Genomic DNA, 20,742 nt, shown 5'->3' with positions numbered 1-20,742 from the left:
CACTGTGTCTCCAGGCCGGGCCAGCAAAGATTCCTGTCCAAAGTCCTGAAGAGCTGTTGTCAGTCAGTCAGCAGTAGTTGGTGGGACAGTGCAGGCAGCTCAGCACTGCCCACCTCACTTCCCAATCACTGCCACATACTAGGGGAGAGAGAGGGCAAGACCAGGGCTGGATTTAGGTGTGATGAGGCCCTAAGCTACTGAAGGTAATGAGGCCCTTTATATGTCCAGCTGTCCTTTGTCAACAACCAATTGTCACTGTTTTAGACTTCCGGGTACGGATTGAGTTTGAGAACCAAGGTACCACTGTATATAGAAATGAGCAAACCAGTGATATTTTAGGGAGCAGGCTAGCAAGCGGGGCCCATTACTTACATAATAGGCCTAGGACCCTCATACCCACGGGACCGCCTCTCCTGGTATGCCCCATGGAGGATCTTACGGTCTGCAAATAATAGCATCCTGGAGATCCTGGAACGCTTTGCCACAAGAGATCAGGGCCCTGCGGGATTTGACATCTTTTCGCAGGGCCTGCAAGACGGAGTTGTTCCGCCAGGCCTATGGTCAGGGCTCAGCCTGATTCTGTTGGGCAAAATACACACCAACCGAGTGGCAACAGCGGCAGGGTTGACGAAATAACAAAGTCGTCTTCAGTATCTTTGCTTGCTTTTATTTACAATTATATACACCACACTCCTCTACTCCATTCCTCTCATTTCACAATACATCACCACCACACCCATGAACCATTTGGGTAGCTTAAATACAGAATTCAAAATAGTCAATTACCCAATCACATGACAGTAAGAAAACTCTACCTTCAATTATTCAAATTAGCAAAAGCTCACAGGTGTGTTACTATTCAGATCAAGGTTACAAGCACACATCTCTGTGTAGCACCATTGACCACATCAGTCTTAAAGGAAAAACCTAACAGACTCCCCTCCCCTTTTTGTATAAGAACTAGTACGAAAGGGGCCTCCCAGCATTCTCACAGGCCCATATAAGATCAGCGTACACAGTTGGGCCTGATGAGCATTTACTGTTCCCAACCCAAATCCTGCGGAAAGCCATCTAATTCAGATTTTAATTCTATCCTGATTTGTTTTTAAGAGGTGGTTTAATTATTGTTTATATCAATGTTTATATTTGATGTTAGCTGCCCTGAGTCTCGGCCAGGGAGGGTGGGATACAAATAAAAGTTGTTGTTGATGTTGTTGTTGTTGTTATCATCATCATCATCATTACTACTACTACTACTACTACTACTACTACTACTACTACTATAGGAGCCTACACAACACAAAACACTGTTGCTGTATGTAGGTTTTATTTTATTTATTTATTTATCTTATATTTTGGAAATGTACATCCAGTTTTTTTTCCCTTTAAATTTTTTTGGGGGGCCCCAAGAGAGTGCGCTGAATGCTGCTGCTGTTGCAATCAGTTTAGATAATACTGAGCTAGATGGCTCATTGGTCTGACTCAGTATAAGGCAGTCTCTTTTGTTCCTAGATTTCAAGCTGAAGAGACTGGGCACTTGTATCTCTGCAGGCTTTGCTGGCAGGAAGCTCAGCTGCATAGCTTTTATCCGAAAGACTACTCTTTCTAAAGATCTGTGGTTGGTTGCTATGCTGACTTTCAATCTTGGGTGAACTTCTGCTTCATACCACCTCTTTCCCTGTTTCTTTTTTCTTTATTTATATTGCTTTCTACCTAATAACAGAATAATTGAGAAACAATGTGGTTGCCGTGAAATATATATTTACATGTTACATCTACCAGGGTTAGGAGTGCACACAACCCCCTTGAGAAATTTTGATATACTTATCAAAATGCATTCTTTTCTTTCTCCCCCCCCTCTTTTGCTTCAGAATTCCTTGAATCATGTGCTCTGGCAGGAGCTTCTGGTTAGTTTTGAAATTTCACATGGGGTGAAACTTGGTATCCATTTTAGGATACTTATTTATGTTATCCAATTCACCAGGACATCATTCTTTTTGTTGTCAAGTGTGCTGCTACAATTCCTCCAAACTTTTTACCAATCTTCCAATTTTCCAATGGGGCTGCCTCATACACAATGTTGTCCTCACCAAAATGCCACCCCATATCCCCCCTCCCCATTTAATCTGGATTTACCATTTCTGCAGAAAGTCTAATCAGTAAAACACAAAACAAAACAGGAAATCAGGATTAAATTGGGGTGGGGGAGATATGGGATGGCATTTTGATGAGGATGGCATTGTGTAGATGCTGTGAAAAACTTGCATATGTGAACCCACAATCAACTGTGGAAGTACCCTAACTCTGAAAAAAGGTAAGGACAGGGTATGTGTGTATATCAGCATAGTTCTTAAAGGTGAGATTCATGTTCTCAGGATGTACTAAGGACCTATGGAACTAGGCCCGGTCCACATTGCTTTTCTTAAATAAAATAAAATAAAAGGTTCACATGATACTCTGCATTCCATGCCCTTATTTCTGGCACTGTGATTGCTGCCCAATCCTAAGCATGTGTACTTGAAAGTAAGGTGTATGATTTCAATGGGAGTTCCTCCGAGTAAGTATACATTGGGTTATAGCAATGAAAATGTCATCCCCTCCAAATGAAATCATGAGGCTTTGCAATCAGAAATGCAGTAATCAAAGAAATAAACAAGTGATTCGAATAATGCTGCCAGATGCAAGCACATCACATACTGTAGGAAACATGCTATGATATGCTAATATGCAAGCAGACCTAAGTGACTTACTGCAGATATACAACAGCTAGGAAAGGGTAATACCTAATGTGTATTTAAAAATATTTATCACGTAATGAGAAGGCATAGACAGTGGCACAAAGAAAAGGAGGTCTTGTCCAGGGCTATCAAGCTGCTCAGTACCAGGGGCAAACCTAGCACTGATCTTCTGAATGCCAACTAGATGGTGCTCTAGCTGATGTGCACCATGCTATCTGTAACCTATATTTCATTGCCAGAGAATCTGGTTTGGTCACCGTCATTGGATGTTTTAGCTCAGTAAGAAGCCCAGTGGGGGCTGAGCAATCCCTAAGCAGCAGCAGCAACCGCTGGCGCTTTCTCTCTCTCCCTCCCTCCCTCCCTCCCTGTTTCCCTGTGCTTTGCTGTTGGTTAAGCACACTCCCCCTCTCTTTCAGCATCACAGAGCATCCAGCTTTGAGGGGTAGGGATTGTCAGTCATGTTCAGAAGTCAAAGCCTCCCTCATCACCTTTCTCTTTGTCAAGAATGAAGCAGGTTCTTGGGAAAAGGGCACCTTTGTAAATGGGTAGGGGTGGAGGGCTGCTCTCTGAAAGTACAGGTAATTACTTTGAGAAAGTGCTTTTGTCTTGGCCACCACGAGATTTCACAAAGTGGAAGAAGAGTGCAAAGACAGAAACAAGGAGCTTGGTTTGTCGCAGCAATGAAACAGTAATTTCAGGTAAGTGGCTTTCCTTTTATTCATTATCCAGGAAGGACAATTAGAACTGGGGTGGGGGGTGGGGGCATGCTTTTTCATTTTCTGTGAGTCTTATTTTGTTGGTGGGAGAGAAGAGTTTGTATCTTACTGTGCAGCTGAGAATTAGCATGTTTTATCATCCCCTGCCATCACTTATAAAACAGCATTCCTGTATAGCTAATTTTAGTCTGAAGACAGACAATAGTTTTAAAAAGAGTTGAAGCTGGGAACATGGAAGCATAGCTTCACTGTGGAGCCATATACCCTTATTTCTTTAGTCTCTGGTTAAACATGTTTTGCAGGTTTTTAAAAGCACTGCTACACAAATTTGCAAAACCCATGAACTGAGACAATAGGGATCATTCATGTAGTGTCACTTTTTCACCTTTTTTTTCTCTGAAAGAAATATTGTCTGTTGCTAAGCCTCAGGTGGTGGTACAGAGGCATGTGCTACAAGCAATAGTGCTAGGAGTTTCAAAATGTTTGTGAGATGAGATGGAGAAAGATGTGCAAAAGGTGGGTCACTCACTGGTCAGCATATCTGGGTTCTTTCTGTCTCCAGAGCACAGCACAGCAATGTTGGAGGGTTCTGGTCTCATTCACCTTCCCAGGCAGCTTTTGTAAAACAGTGCAAAGTCTGATTCTTCTGGTTACCGACTAGTTATAAGTACTCTCCTTTATCTGCAGATGCTGGATTTACAGAATGAGGGGAAAGGTTCTTGCTGGTGCACCTTGGCATGCTCTTTTGCCAGCTACATTCAGCCTGCTTCTGGGCTGCATCCTACACATAGCATTAAAAGAATGGGCCAGTTCTTGAGCATTCTGCAGCCTGTAACAGCTTATGTGTAGCAGTTAAATGCAACAGAGATGGAGTGACTTTTCAAGAGACTCCAGGTGCTTCCAGATATTGCAAATAGGCCGTTGAGATATCACAAGCAAGTCATTGGCAACAGGTAGTTTTAAAAAAACCAACTTACTGGATTTCCCTCAGAAAGGGAAAACTCAGGTTCAATGGTAGAAAAACTTGGTTTGGCATTTTGATGCCAACGATGTCATGTGAGCACAGCAAAAAAACCAAACTTGCATGCACGAGGAGCATTGATTCCACAACACCACCCACCTCTCTGTTGGGATATACAGCACAGACTTCCTGCTGTGCTTTCTGCTCTCTATTTCCTTCCTCCATCACCATGCTTGTCCTCCCTTTGCAAAGTGCATGGCAGATCACTTCCACAGGCATAACTCTTGACTTATTCCTGGCAAAGAAAGTATTTAACTAGTCCAACTGCATGGGAAACTCATGCTTGAGGAGCAGTGTGGGCATAGGTTTTAAAAGTGAACCCCTACAAGTGTTCCTTATAATGGAAATACCAGATGCATAACCTACCCTACGCACAATTCATTTGCTGCCCACCCTGTCCCGTCCCCCCCCCGCTAGACAGCTTTGCACTTTAAGTGCCACCAGAAAACAGCTGTTTTTCTTGCACTTGTCCTAAGGAGTGAATCCTATTGAGCTGAATTTCCATGAAATGGCATGCTTAAGAATATCTGGTGTTATCTTCAAATGCATTTCACAAGCATTTGATGCCCATGAGAAAGAAAGAAAAAGCTTGCTCAGATGGAAATATCTGGGTTGAGTTGGTTCAACAGAATAAGGCTATGACAGATGCCATGAATATAGTGTCGGACACACAGCTCTTTGTTTTGCTGGATTTATAGTCCAGAAGTGTGAAGATTTGTTTCGGTTTTAAGCACAGGGCCTTTGGCTTACTGAAGATTGTGTTCTGTGGTGTTCCATTTTAACTTGCAGTTTATGAATCCTCCATACTTTCCCTTTGCCCCTCACTTTCCGCTGTCTCAAAGAAGCATCACACACCTAGCAAGGAACAGCTGTTTCTGTTGATCCCTTGAGCCAAATGCTTGACATGACGAAACAGCACCGATTTGAAAAAAGCAGAGTGCTGTCTCACACTAAATGTAAAACATTGTTGTTGCAATCATCAACAAAACAACATAGCTGAACAGAGAGTGTCGGTGGCTGCCCCCTCCTGGCTGTGTTGTCTGGATCTTTTCACAGAGTATCCTGTCTTCAGAGCACAGCCCTATCTCCCACCTTTCCTTTGGGTGGAGCTTTTGCCGCCTGCCCGAATTAAAAAAAAAATGACAAAGAACTATCTAAAAGGTGTCAGGCAGCGATCAGATGATACCTTTGCGGTGAGTGATTTAGTACAAAGCAATGTACACAAAGCCATACCAGGCAGACATGAGGTTCAAAGTTGTGCAAGTTGTTATAGGACTGCTATCTAAAGCCCTCATTTGATCTCACAAATCCCTTGATCTGCTATTTGGACAAGTAGGGATCATTCAGTGCTGGTACTAGCGTAGTTCCAGATTCCCATGTGGCTCGCAGGTGTCAGATACATCAAAACAATACAAAACAATACAAAACAAAACAAGGAAGCTCCCTTAAAAGCTGTATTCTGCCACTGGATTTCTGAGCCATCTGGGACAAATCACTTAATTAGGCTTCATCATTTTACCTCCCTGGCTGTTTTCTCTTGAGGTCCTGGCAGACACAGACATTCCGCTAAGTTCCTAAGTGCTTTTGAGGAATTGCAGACACCGTAAGACTGTACAGAGAGAGCAGCTGTGCTTTGAATATCGCTGAAGAGCGACCCAGTGATACTATGTGAGAGGCACTTTCACAATGCACCCTCAGCTTTTTTGGTCAGAAGTAAATCTCAATCAGTTTGATGGAACTTGCTCCCTGGTAATTTTTCAGAAAGGTGAATGATGATGATGATGATCAACAACAACAACAACAACAACAACAACAACAACAACACACACACACACACACACACACACACACACACACACACACTAACATACATACATACATACATACATACATACATACATACATACAGGTAAAGGGACCCCTGACAATTAAGTCCAGTTGTGAAACGACTCTGGGGTTGCGGCGCTCATCTCGCTTTAAAGGCTGAGGGAGCCGGCGTTTGTCCGCTTCCACAGACAGTTTCTCCAGGTCATGTGGCCAGCATGACTAAGCCACTTCTGGTGAAACCAGAGCATCACATGGAAACATACATACATAGAAATGAATAAAAATGCAGTATCGCAGCCTTACAGTGCAATGCTACCCAGAAGCAAATGCTCTTGAATCCAATGAGACTTTCTGGCAAGTAAGTGTACATGGGAGTGCAGCCATGTGTTATCAGAGTACATGCTAAGCAGCCCCTCCAACCACCTGGAAAGTCTGAGGGACAAAGGAAATGAAGACTAGGAACTAACTGAATCCTAAGTCCTTGCTCAGCACTTCTGGAGAGAGTGAGGTGGCTGCATCTCTCCTCCAGTGGGTGGGGGTCAACTGTAGTGGAGAGCCTCCCTACCGAAAGCAAGGGCAGCTGGGAAGATACCACCAGCAGAGTTCTTGACTGTATTAGCTGGGGGTGAGACAGAGCAAAACAGGGCTGGTGATGGATCTGCAGGATCCAAAGCCAGTTCATTTCTGTTTTACCAGCATGTCAAGCTTCCACCCTGGTGAGCAGGAGCTGGAGGGCTAGAATTGGTCTGCTTGGAAACAATCTTATGAAATGTTACCTGTGAGTAAGCTTGATGGGGCTTACTGCTGATCTGAGTAGACTTGCAATGCTAATCACATTTTCTTCTTCTTGCTGGGACCTAACGGTCATTGGTATGCTTCCATTTCTGCCTGCCACATCCACCAGTACACAGTATTTCTACAGATTTCTTCCAGGATCTGAGGTAGATAGCATTGCACTCCTCCCTGGTGCAAAAAGTTAGCTAGTTGTCCTTAAGAAATATATATTATTCTCCGCATTCCCTCATCCTCTACAAGGCATGTTTGCTATTTTAAAGGTATCCCTTACCAGCACCCCGAGGGAAGGGTGAAACAACTGGTGTATAATTACTGCAAGAGTAATAATGAAAGTTGTGATAAGAGAAGGAAATTAATTGCCAGAGGAAAAGAAGCCAAAGTGATGACTGGGAGGGCATGATGGAGGTAAAGGGAAGCTGTGAATGTTTAATTTGACACACAAAGATGGGGAGTTAGCAGCAATTTAAGGCTCCTCTTTTATTACTATAAAAAGGCAAAGGTAGATAAACAATATTACATGGAGAGCAGCACAACAGTTGGAGAAATTACCCTGAGTTGGAAGGAAATGTTATGCCTCTTTGTACATTTTCATCCCCAAAGCTGGTGATGGAAATGGCTTCCATCTCTTGATAATCACATATGAAACAGAGAAAGGAGGTTGGAACAATTCAAACACCCTTATTTCTAGCTTTTCACTGTTGATAACTTGTGATTGTAAGGGGTCCTCTCCTCTTGATGTTATTTTATTCCAGTCTATATGCTCCTCCCATTCCATTCGCAGGAGGCAATCAAAACTTACTGCTCTTGGGAGGAATTTTTAAATTAAAGTGCTGTGTTTCTACAGAGTGTGTTTTTTGTTATCTCTGCCCCTTTCCCTTGTTTATACAAGCCTTCTGTCACTAAGCTACTGCTACCTTCCAAGTATCATTCCAAGTAACACATTCGGGTAAAGCCCACAATTTGTAATCTACAGAGTAGGGCAACTATAACAAATTACAGTTCCCTTAGTGGGGAAGATGCTTTAAATAGTGCAGGGATCCAGAAAGCTCTGAGATGTAGAATTAATGTCCAAATTAATAAATTTTTATATTTGGATCAAAAGAAAATAAAAAAATCATTCCAGTAGCACATTAGAGACTAACTAAGTTTGTCATAGGTATGAGCTTTCATGCGTATGCACACTGCTTCAGATACACTGAAACAGAAGTCACCAGACCCTTATGTATAGTCAGAGGGTGGGGAGGGGTATTACTCAGAAGGGTGGTGGGAATGGGTGATTGGCTGATAGGAGTGGTGAACCTGTAGATGACTGTTCTTGCAGTCGTTAACAGTCGACTATAAGGTCCGTATAGTTAAAGCTATGGTTTTCCCAGTAGTGATGTATGGAAGTGAGAGCTGGACCATAAAGAAGGCTGATCGCTGAAGAATTGATGCTTTTGAATTTTGGTGCTGGAGGAGACTCTTGAGAGTCCCATGGACTGCAAGAAGATCAAACCTATCAATTCTGAAGGAAATCAGCCCCGAGTGCTCACTGGAAGGACAGATCCTGAAGCTGAGGCTCCAATACTTTCGCCACCTCATGAGAAGAGAAGACTCCCTGGAAAAGACCGTGATGTTGGGAAAGATGGAGGGCACAAGGAGAAGGGGACGACAGAGGACGAGATGGCTGGACAGTGTTCTTGAAGCTACAAACATGAGTCTGACCAAACTGCGGGAGGCAGTGGAAGACAGGAGTGCCTGGCGTGCTATGGTCCATGGGGTCACGAAGAGTCGGACACGACTAAACAACAACAAGGTGCTACTGGAAGGATTTTTTATTTTGTTTGGACTGCTTCAGACCAACACGGCTACCTACCTGTAACTGGATCAAAGGAGAATGACAAAAGCCTGAAGAGGTTGACAAATATGGCCCCCCTTTAATAGTAGTTACCAAACATTGACCACACAGAAATAACTTTATTTACATTCTTGTGGTGGGCTTGCCAATCAGAAAGTTGGTGCTTCAAATGCCCACCATGACAGGGTGAGCTCCTGTTGTTTGGTCCCAGCTCCTGCCCACCTAGCAGTTCTAAAGCATGTCAAAGTGCAAGTACTGTAGTTAAAAGGTACTGGCGGGAAGGAAAACGGTGTTTCCATGCGCTGCTCTGGTTCGCCAGAAGCGGCTTAGTCATGCTGGCCATATGACCCGGAAAAACTGTCTGCGGACAAACGCCAGCTTCCTCGGCCTATAGAGGGAGATGAGCTCTGCAACCCCAGAGTTGTCCATGACTGGACCTAATGGTCAGGGGACCCTTTACCTTTTAATTAATATTCAGCTGTATCACTTGTTATGCCCATTTAACGATATCAAAGGTGGAGAGTATACCAACCATGTTTTCATACATATATGAATCTGTTGTCTGTTGACAAAACACTAACTTCTTAATTGCTTACACACACACACACACACACACACACACTACAGTTCTGGTTAAAGGATGGTTCCAGTGCTACTGTAGAAATAAATCCAGAGTCAAAGCAAGCAGAAATGGAGAAATTCAAGCACAACCCAGAAACCCCGTGGTAAGCAATTAAAGCTACAGTGTGTTGTGGCAAAAAAAAAAAAAAAAAAACCCAACCCAGCAGAGCCCTGTGGCACCACTAACACCGAGAATTGTATTGTGACATAGATTCCACATCTTCAGTAGGGCAGGATAATTGAGGCAGTGACAGATCAAATCTGGAGCATTAGCAGGAGGCTTTCAGTTATTGCACAGCATGCCATGCCATGAGGTTAGAGGCTCAGGAAATTATCAGGAGAAAGCCTTGCTAAGAAGGGACTGCAATCCTCTCCTGAAGTTATCAGTACCCTACCCTGTTGCCTTTAGAACAGCAGCAATCATTAAAAAAAAAACTGCTCTGAAGGCCTGAATCAAGAGTCAACCTATGATCTAGGCAAATATTTACTTATAGTAGTAAATATTTACTTATTTATACTTATTCACATCAAGAGAAAATTACCAGAAAGTCTGCTACCTCTGATGGCAGAGGAAGTGTTGATCCAGCACTAGGGTAATTTCTGATCCCATGCAGATATCAGTAGATCATTATGCCACCAATCACACCCCTAAGGGAGATCGAGAACTTTTAGGATCATATTACTAGGGCAGATCAATTCTACATTAGGGTGCTGTTAGTATTCAATAAACCTTGTAGTTTTGCAACTGTTCAGATAATCCAAGCTCCACCTTCCATAGATGGCATCTACCCTAGAAGTGCATATGCCCACTAATGTTATCACATTTCAGTTGTACAGTAGTCACAATATCAGCAATTCAAGTCCTTTGACTTTGTTGTCTGAACTTAGATTATTAGCATAATGGCTTCTAAGCTGTTTCCCTCTAACCTTACGGAGTACCTTAGCCTGATTCTCCAGCCTATATCAAATATCATCAAAACATATTATGAGATCTTACTCAACTTTAGTTGACCTCTAAAGTACTTTCTTGGCTTTAATTAAACCCATTGCTTCTTTAAAGTCTATCATGTTGGAATCTTATTCCGTCCCATTAAATGCTCCACTTATTTGTGTAACGATCAACTTATTTCTAGTACAGTATAACGTTTCTGAATCATGGGGGCTCACGTTCCTCTATTTCTTTTTAAATCCTTCTAGAGATGGTGGCTAGACATTCTAGTATTCTTTGTAATGGTACTTTGTTGCATGGAGGAACATTATCATGCTTGCCCACAACTTGGGAGTCTGAACTAATCCAGTCCAAATACAGCCTGTGTACACATAACCAGATTAAAACTGGGCTTGGGACTGATACTGCCTAGATGGATGGCCCCTATTGGGGGACTGCAACCCTGTTGCTCTTACTAGATTTTTCATGGGCTTTTGATACTATTGACTATGGTATCCTATATTGGATCCTCTACAGGAGATGGGTTTAAGGGGCACTGTTCTGCAGTGGCTCTGGTCTTATCGCCAGAACAGATTCCAAAAGGTAGCGTTGGGTGAGTGCTCCTTGGCCCCCTGGTTATGTGGTGCCACAGGGCACTATCTTGTTTCTGAAGGTATTTAACATCTACACGAAGCAATTGGGAGCAGCCATTAGGAGTTTTGGAGCAAGGTGTTTACTCACAATTGTTGTTGTTGTTTAGTCATGTCCGACTCTTCGTGACCCCATGGACCATAGCACGCCAGGCACTCCTGTCTTCCACTGCCTCCCGCAGTTTGGTCAGACTCATGTTGGTAGCTTCAAGAACACTGTCCAACCATCTCGTCCTCTGCCGTCCCCTTCTCCTTGTGCCCTCCATCTTTCCCAACATCAGGGTCTTTTCCAGGGAGTCTTCTCTTCTCACGAGGTGGCCAAAGTATTGGAGCCTCAGCTTCAGGATCTGTCCTTCCAGTGAGCACTCAGGGCTGATTTCCTTCAGAATGGATAGGTTTGATCTTCTTGCAGTCCATGGGACTCTCAGGAGTCTCCTCCAGCACCATAATTCAAAAGCATCATTACTCACGATACCCAACTTTAATTCTCTGTAATTTCTAAATCAGGAATGGCTGAAAAGGCCCTGGACTGGTGTCTGCATACAGCATTGGGCTGGATGAGGGATAATAAACTGTGCTGGGTGTTGAACCAAGGGACAGAGCTGCAGGGCATCGCAACTGTGACACAGTGTGCACACACAGAACAGAAGGCAAGAAGTGCTGGGGCAACAGATTTTTGCCTCACACAGGGCACCACTACAATTTGAAAGACCAAAGTGGGTGGGTGAGGGGTTTCTGGGTCCAGGAAATCAGTAAATTGCCTGCCATGGTAAATGTATAGTTTGAGAGTTCTCCTGGATCCAGCTCTGTCACAAAATGATGGCAGAAGAGTGTGGAGTTTGGCATAATCTGCTGGCAATTGCTGACATAGCTTTTAATTGATATCTAATTCCCAGTGCTTTTTTCTGGGGGGATGCATACCCCTAAACATTTTGTGTGTGAAGCTAAGTTTGGCCTCATTGAGAGACAGTATTTCAATATGAGTAGGAAAATGAGAGTACCCCTAAACATTTTTAAAATAAAAAAAGCACTGCTAATTCCTCTTCAAAATGTGCCACAGTGATTTCCTTGTGACAGGGAGTTCCATAGTTTACCTTTCCTCCAGTTGGTTCTGGAGGTATCATGACTCAGCAGAATTTGCTGACCCAGAGGCTCCCATGTGGAGAAAGCTTGTTATTTTATATTTTAACCCCCATACTCATGCCTTTCAAAGTATTTTATTCATCTCTGTCATTTACCCTTCTCTTCCCCTTCAGTTTGTGGGGAGAAGGAATAAGGTCTACATTCCCTGATCTCTCTTCTCTGCTCCTGTTATGCACACTTATTCCTCCCATAACAGCTTCTCTCTTGGTATGAGCTTTCATGTGCATGCACACTTCTTCAGATACACTAGAAACAGAAGTGTCAGACCATATATATATATATTATATATATATATATATATATATATATATATATATATATATATATATATATATAGGGTATATATATAGGGTATATATATAGGGTGTATATATATAGGGTATATATATAGGGTATATATATAGGGTATATATATAAGGTCTGACACTTCTGTTTCTAGTGTATCTGAAGAAGTGTGCATGCACACGAAAGCTCATACCAAAATATAAACTTATTTGGTCTTTAAGGTGCTACTGAAGGAATTTTTTTATTTTGCTTCGACTCAGACCAACACGGCTACCTACCTGTAACTAAAGCTTCTCTCTGTTATCTCTTCCTGAGGACCCTTTCACCTCAGAGAAGGAAGACTATCTCTTCCCACCAAACTCAAACCCCTCCCTCTCCTGGTCATATTCATTCAGTCTCACCTTCTTTTCCTCTGTCCTAGCACATGACACATGCAAGCACATGTGCACACACCAGTTGCCTATTTCCTAGCACCACTGCCTAGTGGCTGTTTGTTTTTCTGAGGCGGCTGCCATTTTGAAGGCAGTGAGGGGAGGCATCCTAGCTGAGAAGGAAGACTGGGCTGTGGGAAAGCGAGTAAGCGAACAAGTGTACATGTGTGTGTGAGAGAGACGGAAGGGGGCAGAAGATGCAGCAGCAGCAGCAGCAGCAGCAGCAGCAGCAGCAGCAGCAGCAGCACACCACTAAACACTTGCTGCTTCTTTTCCTCTTCCTCTGCCTCACCATCCCTTCTGCCTCCTTCCTGTTTTTCTCCTCCTTCCCTCACACTTGACCAGCAACTCTGCCCATTCCTAATCTCTTTTCTTTTCTTCTCTTTCTTTCCTCCCTCCAACTTCATGCGCTTCAGTCTCACTCTCTAGTCAGCTCCCACTCATGAGTGCCTCCATACTCCACATGTGGGAAGCTGCTGATCCCACCCCATGGGTGGGATGAAGAAGCAAGGAAGCACTGGGCAGGCTGAAGGCTGCAGCACTGAGGCCAGCTTGAAAGTGGGTTGAGGCTCACTGTTGATCCCTAGCTCACAGTTTGCGAAACCCTGCTTTGTATATCCACTGCATTAGCTTAACTGTCCTAGTATCACCTTAACTGTTTGGCCATGACCCCCGCTAGTTATTGCTTCCATGGGAAAGAAGACACATGAAAGTACCCAAAATGTTTACCACCAAAAGTTTAATAGTCTCTTAGAGCTTTTACAACTATATCATGTCACAAATGAATTCTTCCTCCTGTGCCGGTCAGCAAGACTGCTTAGCTGTTGCTTGATTCTTACAAAACACCAGCAATTTCTCCATCTACTCGAGGAGCCTGTCTGGCTACAGCTTAAAATTTCAGCATGTTTTCAGAAAACGTGGTTTCTGTTTGGGTGAAATCCGCCGCATGATATTAACTAGTCTAGAAGCACTGCAAATTATTTTTGATCACACTTATTACTTTGCCTCATTTCTGAAATGCATTAATTAATTCTGAAATGTTAGCCTATTTTTTAAAAAATCCATTAAGACACTTAAAACAATTAATCCGAAATGGTCCGAACAATAATTGTACCTCTGACTGTTCTCTAATTGTTAACTTTTAGAAATTGCAGGAATTGTTACTTTGCAGCTAATTGTTTGAAGTGGGGGGAAATATGAAGAAGACAGCGGAGCAAGCATAGTTTGCTGTGCAGCCTTTGTCCATTTCAGCCTACTTGCAAAGGAGATGAGGAAATCAAGCACAATATCAGATTCATAGTATCATAGAATTGTAGAGTTGGAAAGGATCTTGCAGATCATCTAACACAACCCCCTGCAATGCAGGAATATGCAGCTGTCCCATATGGGGATCGAACCTGCAACCTTGGCATTATCAGCACCATGCTCTAGCCAAGTGAGCTATCCATGGCTATCAGCATGTGGAAGTCAATGGGACAGTCAAGCCAAATACAGCGGTAAAGGGAATGGTATCATGGAAACACATGGAGAAAACCCGCAGTTTACTGATTTATTTTTGCATGGTCTCAATATATTTTACTGGATAAAAGGGTCTTATAGACAAACTATCAAATGCTCACACATGTTAAGACATCCTGTGTTGCATCAGCTTGTCTGTATACCTCAGTGTTTATCCTTGGAACCATCAAGAGCGATCTGTGAGCCAATAATATGGTGAGGAAGAAGCTCAGACCAATCTAAATCAGGGTGGCGGATGTGGATGAATATCTGCAGCTACATTGCTCATCTGAATCCAACTGAACTAGCCAGAAAGAGAAGGATAATTTTAGTCATTTAATTTGTCGTTGTTGCATTTTTATTGCCAGGGTGGGGGAAATGTGCTTGTTGGGTTTGTTGTTGTTGTTGTTTTTTGCCTCAGGTGTCGAAATGACTTGGCTGGCTTTGGACATTATGCACATTGACCTTGGGGGTGGGGAAAATGGGGTTCCATTTGCCACTTCATATCAGGCAACAGAATGTCTTGGGTCAGCCCTTGGTCAGATGCTCCTTTTGATGTGGAGCAGTGATGTGCTACCCAGCCCACGCCACTAATGAATGCATGACTAGAGCTGGATTGGGGCTGGATTACTAAATTTATATACCACCCTTCATCCCAAGATCACTTTATCAATAAAATATAAATGTGCTTAACTTGGGCTAGACCTGCAACCATGGTACTGAACATAGCTTGGTGTCTGTAGGCAATACTTTTAATGGTCAGTGTGGTGGTGAGTCTATTTCACGATAACTTTTAGATGTACCAGTAATCCTAGACAACTGGGCACCACAGTTCAAGAAGGATACTGACAAGCTGGAACGTGTCCAGAGGAGGGCAACCAAAATGGTCAAAGGCCTGGAAACAATGCCTTATGAGGAACGGCTTAGGGAACTGGGTATGTTTAGCCTGGAGGTTAAGGGGTGATATGATAGCCATGTTCCAATATATAAAAGGATGTCATATAGAGGAGGGTGAAAGGTTGTTTTCTGCTGCTCCAGAGAAGCGGACACGGAGCAATGGATTCAAACTACTGTACAAGAAAGAAGATTCCACCTAAACATTAGGAAGAACTTCCTTATAGTAAGAGCTGTTCGACAGTGGAATTTGCTGCCAAGAAGTGTGGTGGAGTCTCCTTCTTTGGAGGTCTTTAAGCAGAGGCTTGACAGACATATGTCAAGAATGCCATGATGGTGTTTCCTGCTTGGCAGGGGGTTGGACTGGATGGCCCTTGTGGTCTCTTCCAACTCTATGATTCTATGATTCTATGAACTCTGGCTAAATATGGCCACCACGCTATTCTGCAATGCCTAAAGGGAGTTGCTACAAAAGTAATTTGGTAAAATCAGAAGTGAACTCAGCTATCATATTATATATCTCACCATGCAATTACCGTAATACCCATTTCCCTCAAGCTTGCAAATGTCCAGTATGGCAAGTAGTGGGGGTGGAGGGTGGGAAATGACAAGAAAAACAAGCCATACCAACAGTGAAACTTAGCACATGTTAACACGCAAATTTGTGGCCATGAGGGTTAAATACACAGGACAGTGTGGGAGCCTTTGAAACACAATACCCAACCTTAATCCCATATGTCACCAACTTTTGAGTTCTGTCGTGAGTTATTGTTCATTCTTTCTGAAAAGTTTGGGTCAATATGACCCCTACAGCACAAGGGAGGCTTGAGCCAGAAGAGTGTTTCTGGGCAGCAATGAAGTTGAACTGACAGTCTTTATCCCCACAACTGTACAGAAGGATATTAATTTGTGTTTCATAGAGAATCTACTACAAAAGTCACCATCCCAGATCAACCCATTGGTGTTCGTCTCTGTGAGCCAGTAATATTTAAGTGAGGAAGGAGCTCAGACCAATCTAAACCAGGCCCCTTCCTCCCTTTCTCTCTTCGCATACAGCAGAGTTTAGCAGCCAAGCAACATGAATTTCTGCAGCTGCTCTCAAGAGGGATTATGAACTTTGTTCTACCAAGTGATGAATGGACAAAGGGACATTTATTATGAATTGTGACATAACTTCAGCCTTTGTCACCATCTGGTCAGCCATTTTCTCCCCCCACCCCTGTTTGTTTAAGGAACCACTGCATGCATTTCACGGAAAAACACAAGAGAACTGCCACATGGTGAAAATAGATGATCCAGCAACAACCAGGTCAATGATATTTGTGGACCAAATTACTCAGTTCCACTATCTTTAAACTAGTTGTTTGCAAGTTGCCCAGTGATTTCACTAAGTCTTCATGATCCAACTGTTGAGGAGTGTAGCATGTGAAATGCATAAACGTTTCTATTGAGAGAATGAATGCAGGTTGCTTAGGAACAAATGCAAAAACACAATAATCACATTTTCAGGTTCACATAACCTTTCTTCAGGCTAAAATGGAATGGTCAGAGCAAATGTTTGGAACGTTCCAAAGGGGAGTGATAAGCAGCTGGGTGTGCTGGATGATGAGATAATTATCATCTGGAAACTCAAGGCGCATTGGGGATATATTCATTTGAGATGAAGCTTAATGGAAGTTGTAAATCAGAAGCTGTGTCTAGCTCTAGGAAAGAAACATTATCTTGTTTAAATCTGCATCTTGGAGCTTGCTCACTCGTGCATGTAACTCACTTGATTTCTTATCACAACCTACCGTCAAGTTATGCTAGCTTCATGAGTCCAATTGTTTCCCAGAGTATAGCAGTCTTTCTTCCTATCCATGGCTACTTTAGCAGCATCATAGGATGATTTAAATCAGGGAAATTGGGTACATTGTCCCTCTTCATTTTATCTTAAAAAAAAACCAAACCAAATGCTGTGAGATCCACTCATATCTTGTTTGGCAATGACTGATAAAGTTACTAACCCTAGCATACCAATAATTCACTGATTCAGATTAGGGGGGGGGGAATTGAATTCTGTATACTACAATGGGAAAAGTTTACGGTTCCAGAAAGTCCTCTAGGCCTTCCATTTGACAGCCCAATCCTAAGTATGTGTATTCAAAACACAGCCAGCTCCACCTTTGAGGGGGCCCTCAGCTACATGACCTGGTGGCTGCAGCACTCTGATGAAACAACTTTTAAATCTCCCCAGCCCAGTTCCCCCAACAAAGCATCTCTACAAGGTGTTGTGGTAAATTTAAATGGCAGCTCCCAGATCCCTACTGGGAGCAGCCATTTAAATTTCCCACAGTGCCCCAAAGAAATGCTACTTCAAGGGCACTGTGGAAAATTGAACACACAGCTCCAGGATGTAGCTGATGAGCAACCAGTGGATCGGACTGTCAGCCAAAGGGCCAGGCTAAGTGGTGGTGCTCAGCCCTGCCAGGGTTCTGGGCCCAGTGGGTACCTAAGGATGCTATGTGACTCAACTTTGCTTCCCACTGTGTTATTTCACCCAGGTAAGTGTGTGTGGTGGAACTGCAACTTTATGTCACCCCCATGGGCAAACTGCCACAGATTCTATTACCTTCCCAGCCCTTTATTGATTTATATATTTATTTGTATTCCTTCCCCATCCTTCTCTCAGATTGAATTATTCTGACAAGCAGAGCCCATGTCACCAGAGACCACGGAGGCAGATTGCAGGCCAAGGGCTGCCTGTTGTTAGCAGCTAAATAGAAGATTTGGTTTATCTGATTTGATCAGCATGACATTTGAAAGGGTCTTTCCAACCCATTCAATTTCAGACAAATAAAGTTTGTGAAGTAAATACATTTTTAATGCAAATAATTCAATTGAGACGAGCCTCTTAGATCTTTGGTCAGTATTAATTTTATCATGTGGATAAAAATGGGGGGGGGCATCTAACTGAGTCAAAGAACAGCCATGGAAACTTTGTATGGAAACTATGGACAATGAATTTTAATTGAAAGAGTGTTGGTAGGACTTTAGGGATGGAGCCTAATTTGAAATGCTCTCTTGGATATGCCGTTGAAACCTGAAATATCTAGGGTTTCCCCTCCCTCCTATCTAAAATATCCTTTTTGTGTGTTCTTGTTTCCATGTTCACAGGTGGAGTTGCAAAATCATTAGCCCAGAAGTGAAAATAAGCCAATAAATAGGAATGGGGCTGCTTGATCAAGCCAACAGCACTATCATCCTGGAAGAGCATAACTTGGATAAACAACTGCCGTTCAGCTGGCATGCAAAGGGCTTTGCCACCCCTAGCCAGGGGCTTGAAGGATCCAGTAATGTTATGATGGACAGTACCAAGATCCCGGGAGTCCAGATCATATTGATAGCTGCCTACTCCCTAATCATTCTTCTGGGATTCTTTGGCAACTCCTTAGTAGTCTACATGATTGTGAGATACAGAACAATGAGGACTGTAACCAACTTCTTCATAGCTAACCTGGCTCTGGCAGACTTGATGGTGGACACGCTCTGCTTGCCCTTCACTTTGGCTTACACTCTGTTGGATGAGTGGAAGTTCGGGGCTGTGCTTTGTCACCTGGTCTCCTACGCTCAAGCTTTAAGTGTCCATGTGTCTACTCTCACCTTAACTGTGATTGCTCTGGACAGGTACAGATGCATTGTTTTCCATTTGGATAGCAGGATATCCAAGAAGGTCAGCTTCACCATCATCGCTTTCACGTGGCTGGTTGCCGCCGTCCTAGCCAGTCCACTGGCCATCTTCCGAGAGTACAGGTACGAAGAAATCCCATCCATCAATCTCAGAATCGCCGTCTGCTCTGAGAAATGGCCTTCTGAAAGCAGGGACGCCACCATATACAGCTTATCCATGCTCCTCTTGCAATATGTCCTCCCTCTTTCCATCATCTGCTATGCCTACATCAGAATATGGTTCAAGCTGAAAAGCCACATCAGTCCCACTGCTAGGAGTGACAGTCACTGCCGGAGGAGAAAGACCACAAAGATGCTGGTCATGGTGGTGGTGGTGTTTGCAGTCTGTTGGCTCCCCTTCCATGTTTTCCAACTTGCCGTTGACCTTGACCTGGTGCTCATCTTCCATGACTATAAACTTCTTTACACCGTTTTCCACGTGGTGGCCATGTGCTCCACTTTTGCTAATCCTCTGCTCTATGGCTGGATGAATAAGAACTACCGCAATGGATTCCTCATGTTCTTCCGTTGCCAGAACAAGCCGGAGAGGCTCTATACAGAGGGCTCGGTCAGAGGGCGGTCTTACACTTTCCGAGCCACCACCTTGAATGAGAGCATCAAGCACTCGATAGTCAACGGGCAGCTGCCCACGCCAGTTTAGGACCACAAGTAGCTGCACCTCCACAAAGGGGCAGGAACCTAGGACTAAAACTCATAATGTGTCATATTGCCAAAATAGTGTTACTTGTCATAGCCCACATGGGAGCACATTGTCTATCTGTCCAAACAAAGAACCTCATGCACTGTCTATTTTGTCTCATGAAGCAAGTTAACTAAACCTTGCTTTGAGTTCTGTGTTGCTTGTTGCATAAGCAGCACAAACATGTTGTTCACAGAATGCTTTCCATTCAGTTCTACCATAATCTGAGAGAGGAGAGAAATGGTGAATAGGACTGGTTGTTTTTGGCAGCCTTCCCCAACCTAATGCCCTCCTGGCATTTTGTACTACAACTCCCATAACCTCCAGCATGGCCAATTGACATGCTGTCTGGGTCAGATGGGAGCTGTGGTCCTAAACATCTGGAGGGCACCAGGTTGGGAAAGGCTGGTTTTAGGCATCCAGCGGGAACGAAAGTATTTGCCTCCAGTACTGCTAGCTACAGGACAGTATGCTATATATATTAAATGCACTGTATATTCTTTTAAATGACATGTCCTCCTGTTCTTTTGAATTTCTCATGCCAAAGGCATATTATTATTTCCAGTTTTAAAGACTAAACAATTCATGACTCATTGTGTGCAATTTTAAAAATACGGTAGGTATTATAAAACAACTGAGAAGCAAAGGCTGAGTGTTCAACACATGGATTCAGCTGACATACTAACTAGGTTCTTCTAGGTTTCCAGACTACAGTGGTAGCTTGGGTTAAGAACTTAATTTGTTCCGGAGGTCCGTTCTTAACCTGAAACAGTTCTTAACCTGAGACACCACTTTAGCTAATGGGGGCTCCTGCTGCCACCGCACGATTTCTGTTCTCATCCTGAGGTAAAGTTCTTAACCCGAGGTACTATTTCTGGGTTAGCGGAGTCTGTAACCTGAAGCGTTTGTAACCTGAAGCGTTTGTAACCCGAGGTACCACTGTATCACAAA

The 20,742-nt window shown here is 43.3% G+C and overlaps 1 protein-coding gene across 1 annotated transcript; it reads left to right on the top strand.

Moving 5' to 3' along the window:
• The first annotated feature begins 3,189 nt into the window (after positions 1–3,189).
• LOC118081541 (neuropeptide Y receptor type 2-like) lies at positions 3,190–20,533 on the top strand. Its single transcript, XM_035108035.2, has 2 exons — positions 3,190–3,436; positions 18,540–20,533. Exon 2 carries the CDS (start codon positions 18,592–18,594, stop codon positions 19,750–19,752), a length of 1,161 nt encoding a protein of 386 aa, XP_034963926.1. The 5' UTR covers positions 3,190–3,436; positions 18,540–18,591; the 3' UTR covers positions 19,753–20,533.
• Positions 20,534–20,742: the final 209 nt, after the last annotated feature.

The sequence above is a fragment of the Zootoca vivipara genome, chromosome 2, assembly GCF_963506605.1.
Source record: "Zootoca vivipara chromosome 2, rZooViv1.1, whole genome shotgun sequence".
In the NCBI taxonomy this organism is placed as follows: domain Eukaryota; kingdom Metazoa; phylum Chordata; class Lepidosauria; order Squamata; family Lacertidae; genus Zootoca; species Zootoca vivipara.
Note: the sequence above shows the minus strand (reverse complement) of the source record. Positions and strands in the feature narration are given on the sequence as shown.

Bases quoted from the DNA above. Each gene is read 5' to 3' on its own strand.
- LOC118081541 (XM_035108035.2), top strand. From the start codon at position 18,592: ATGGGGCTGCTTGATCAAGCCAACAGCACTATCATCCTGGAAGAGCAT.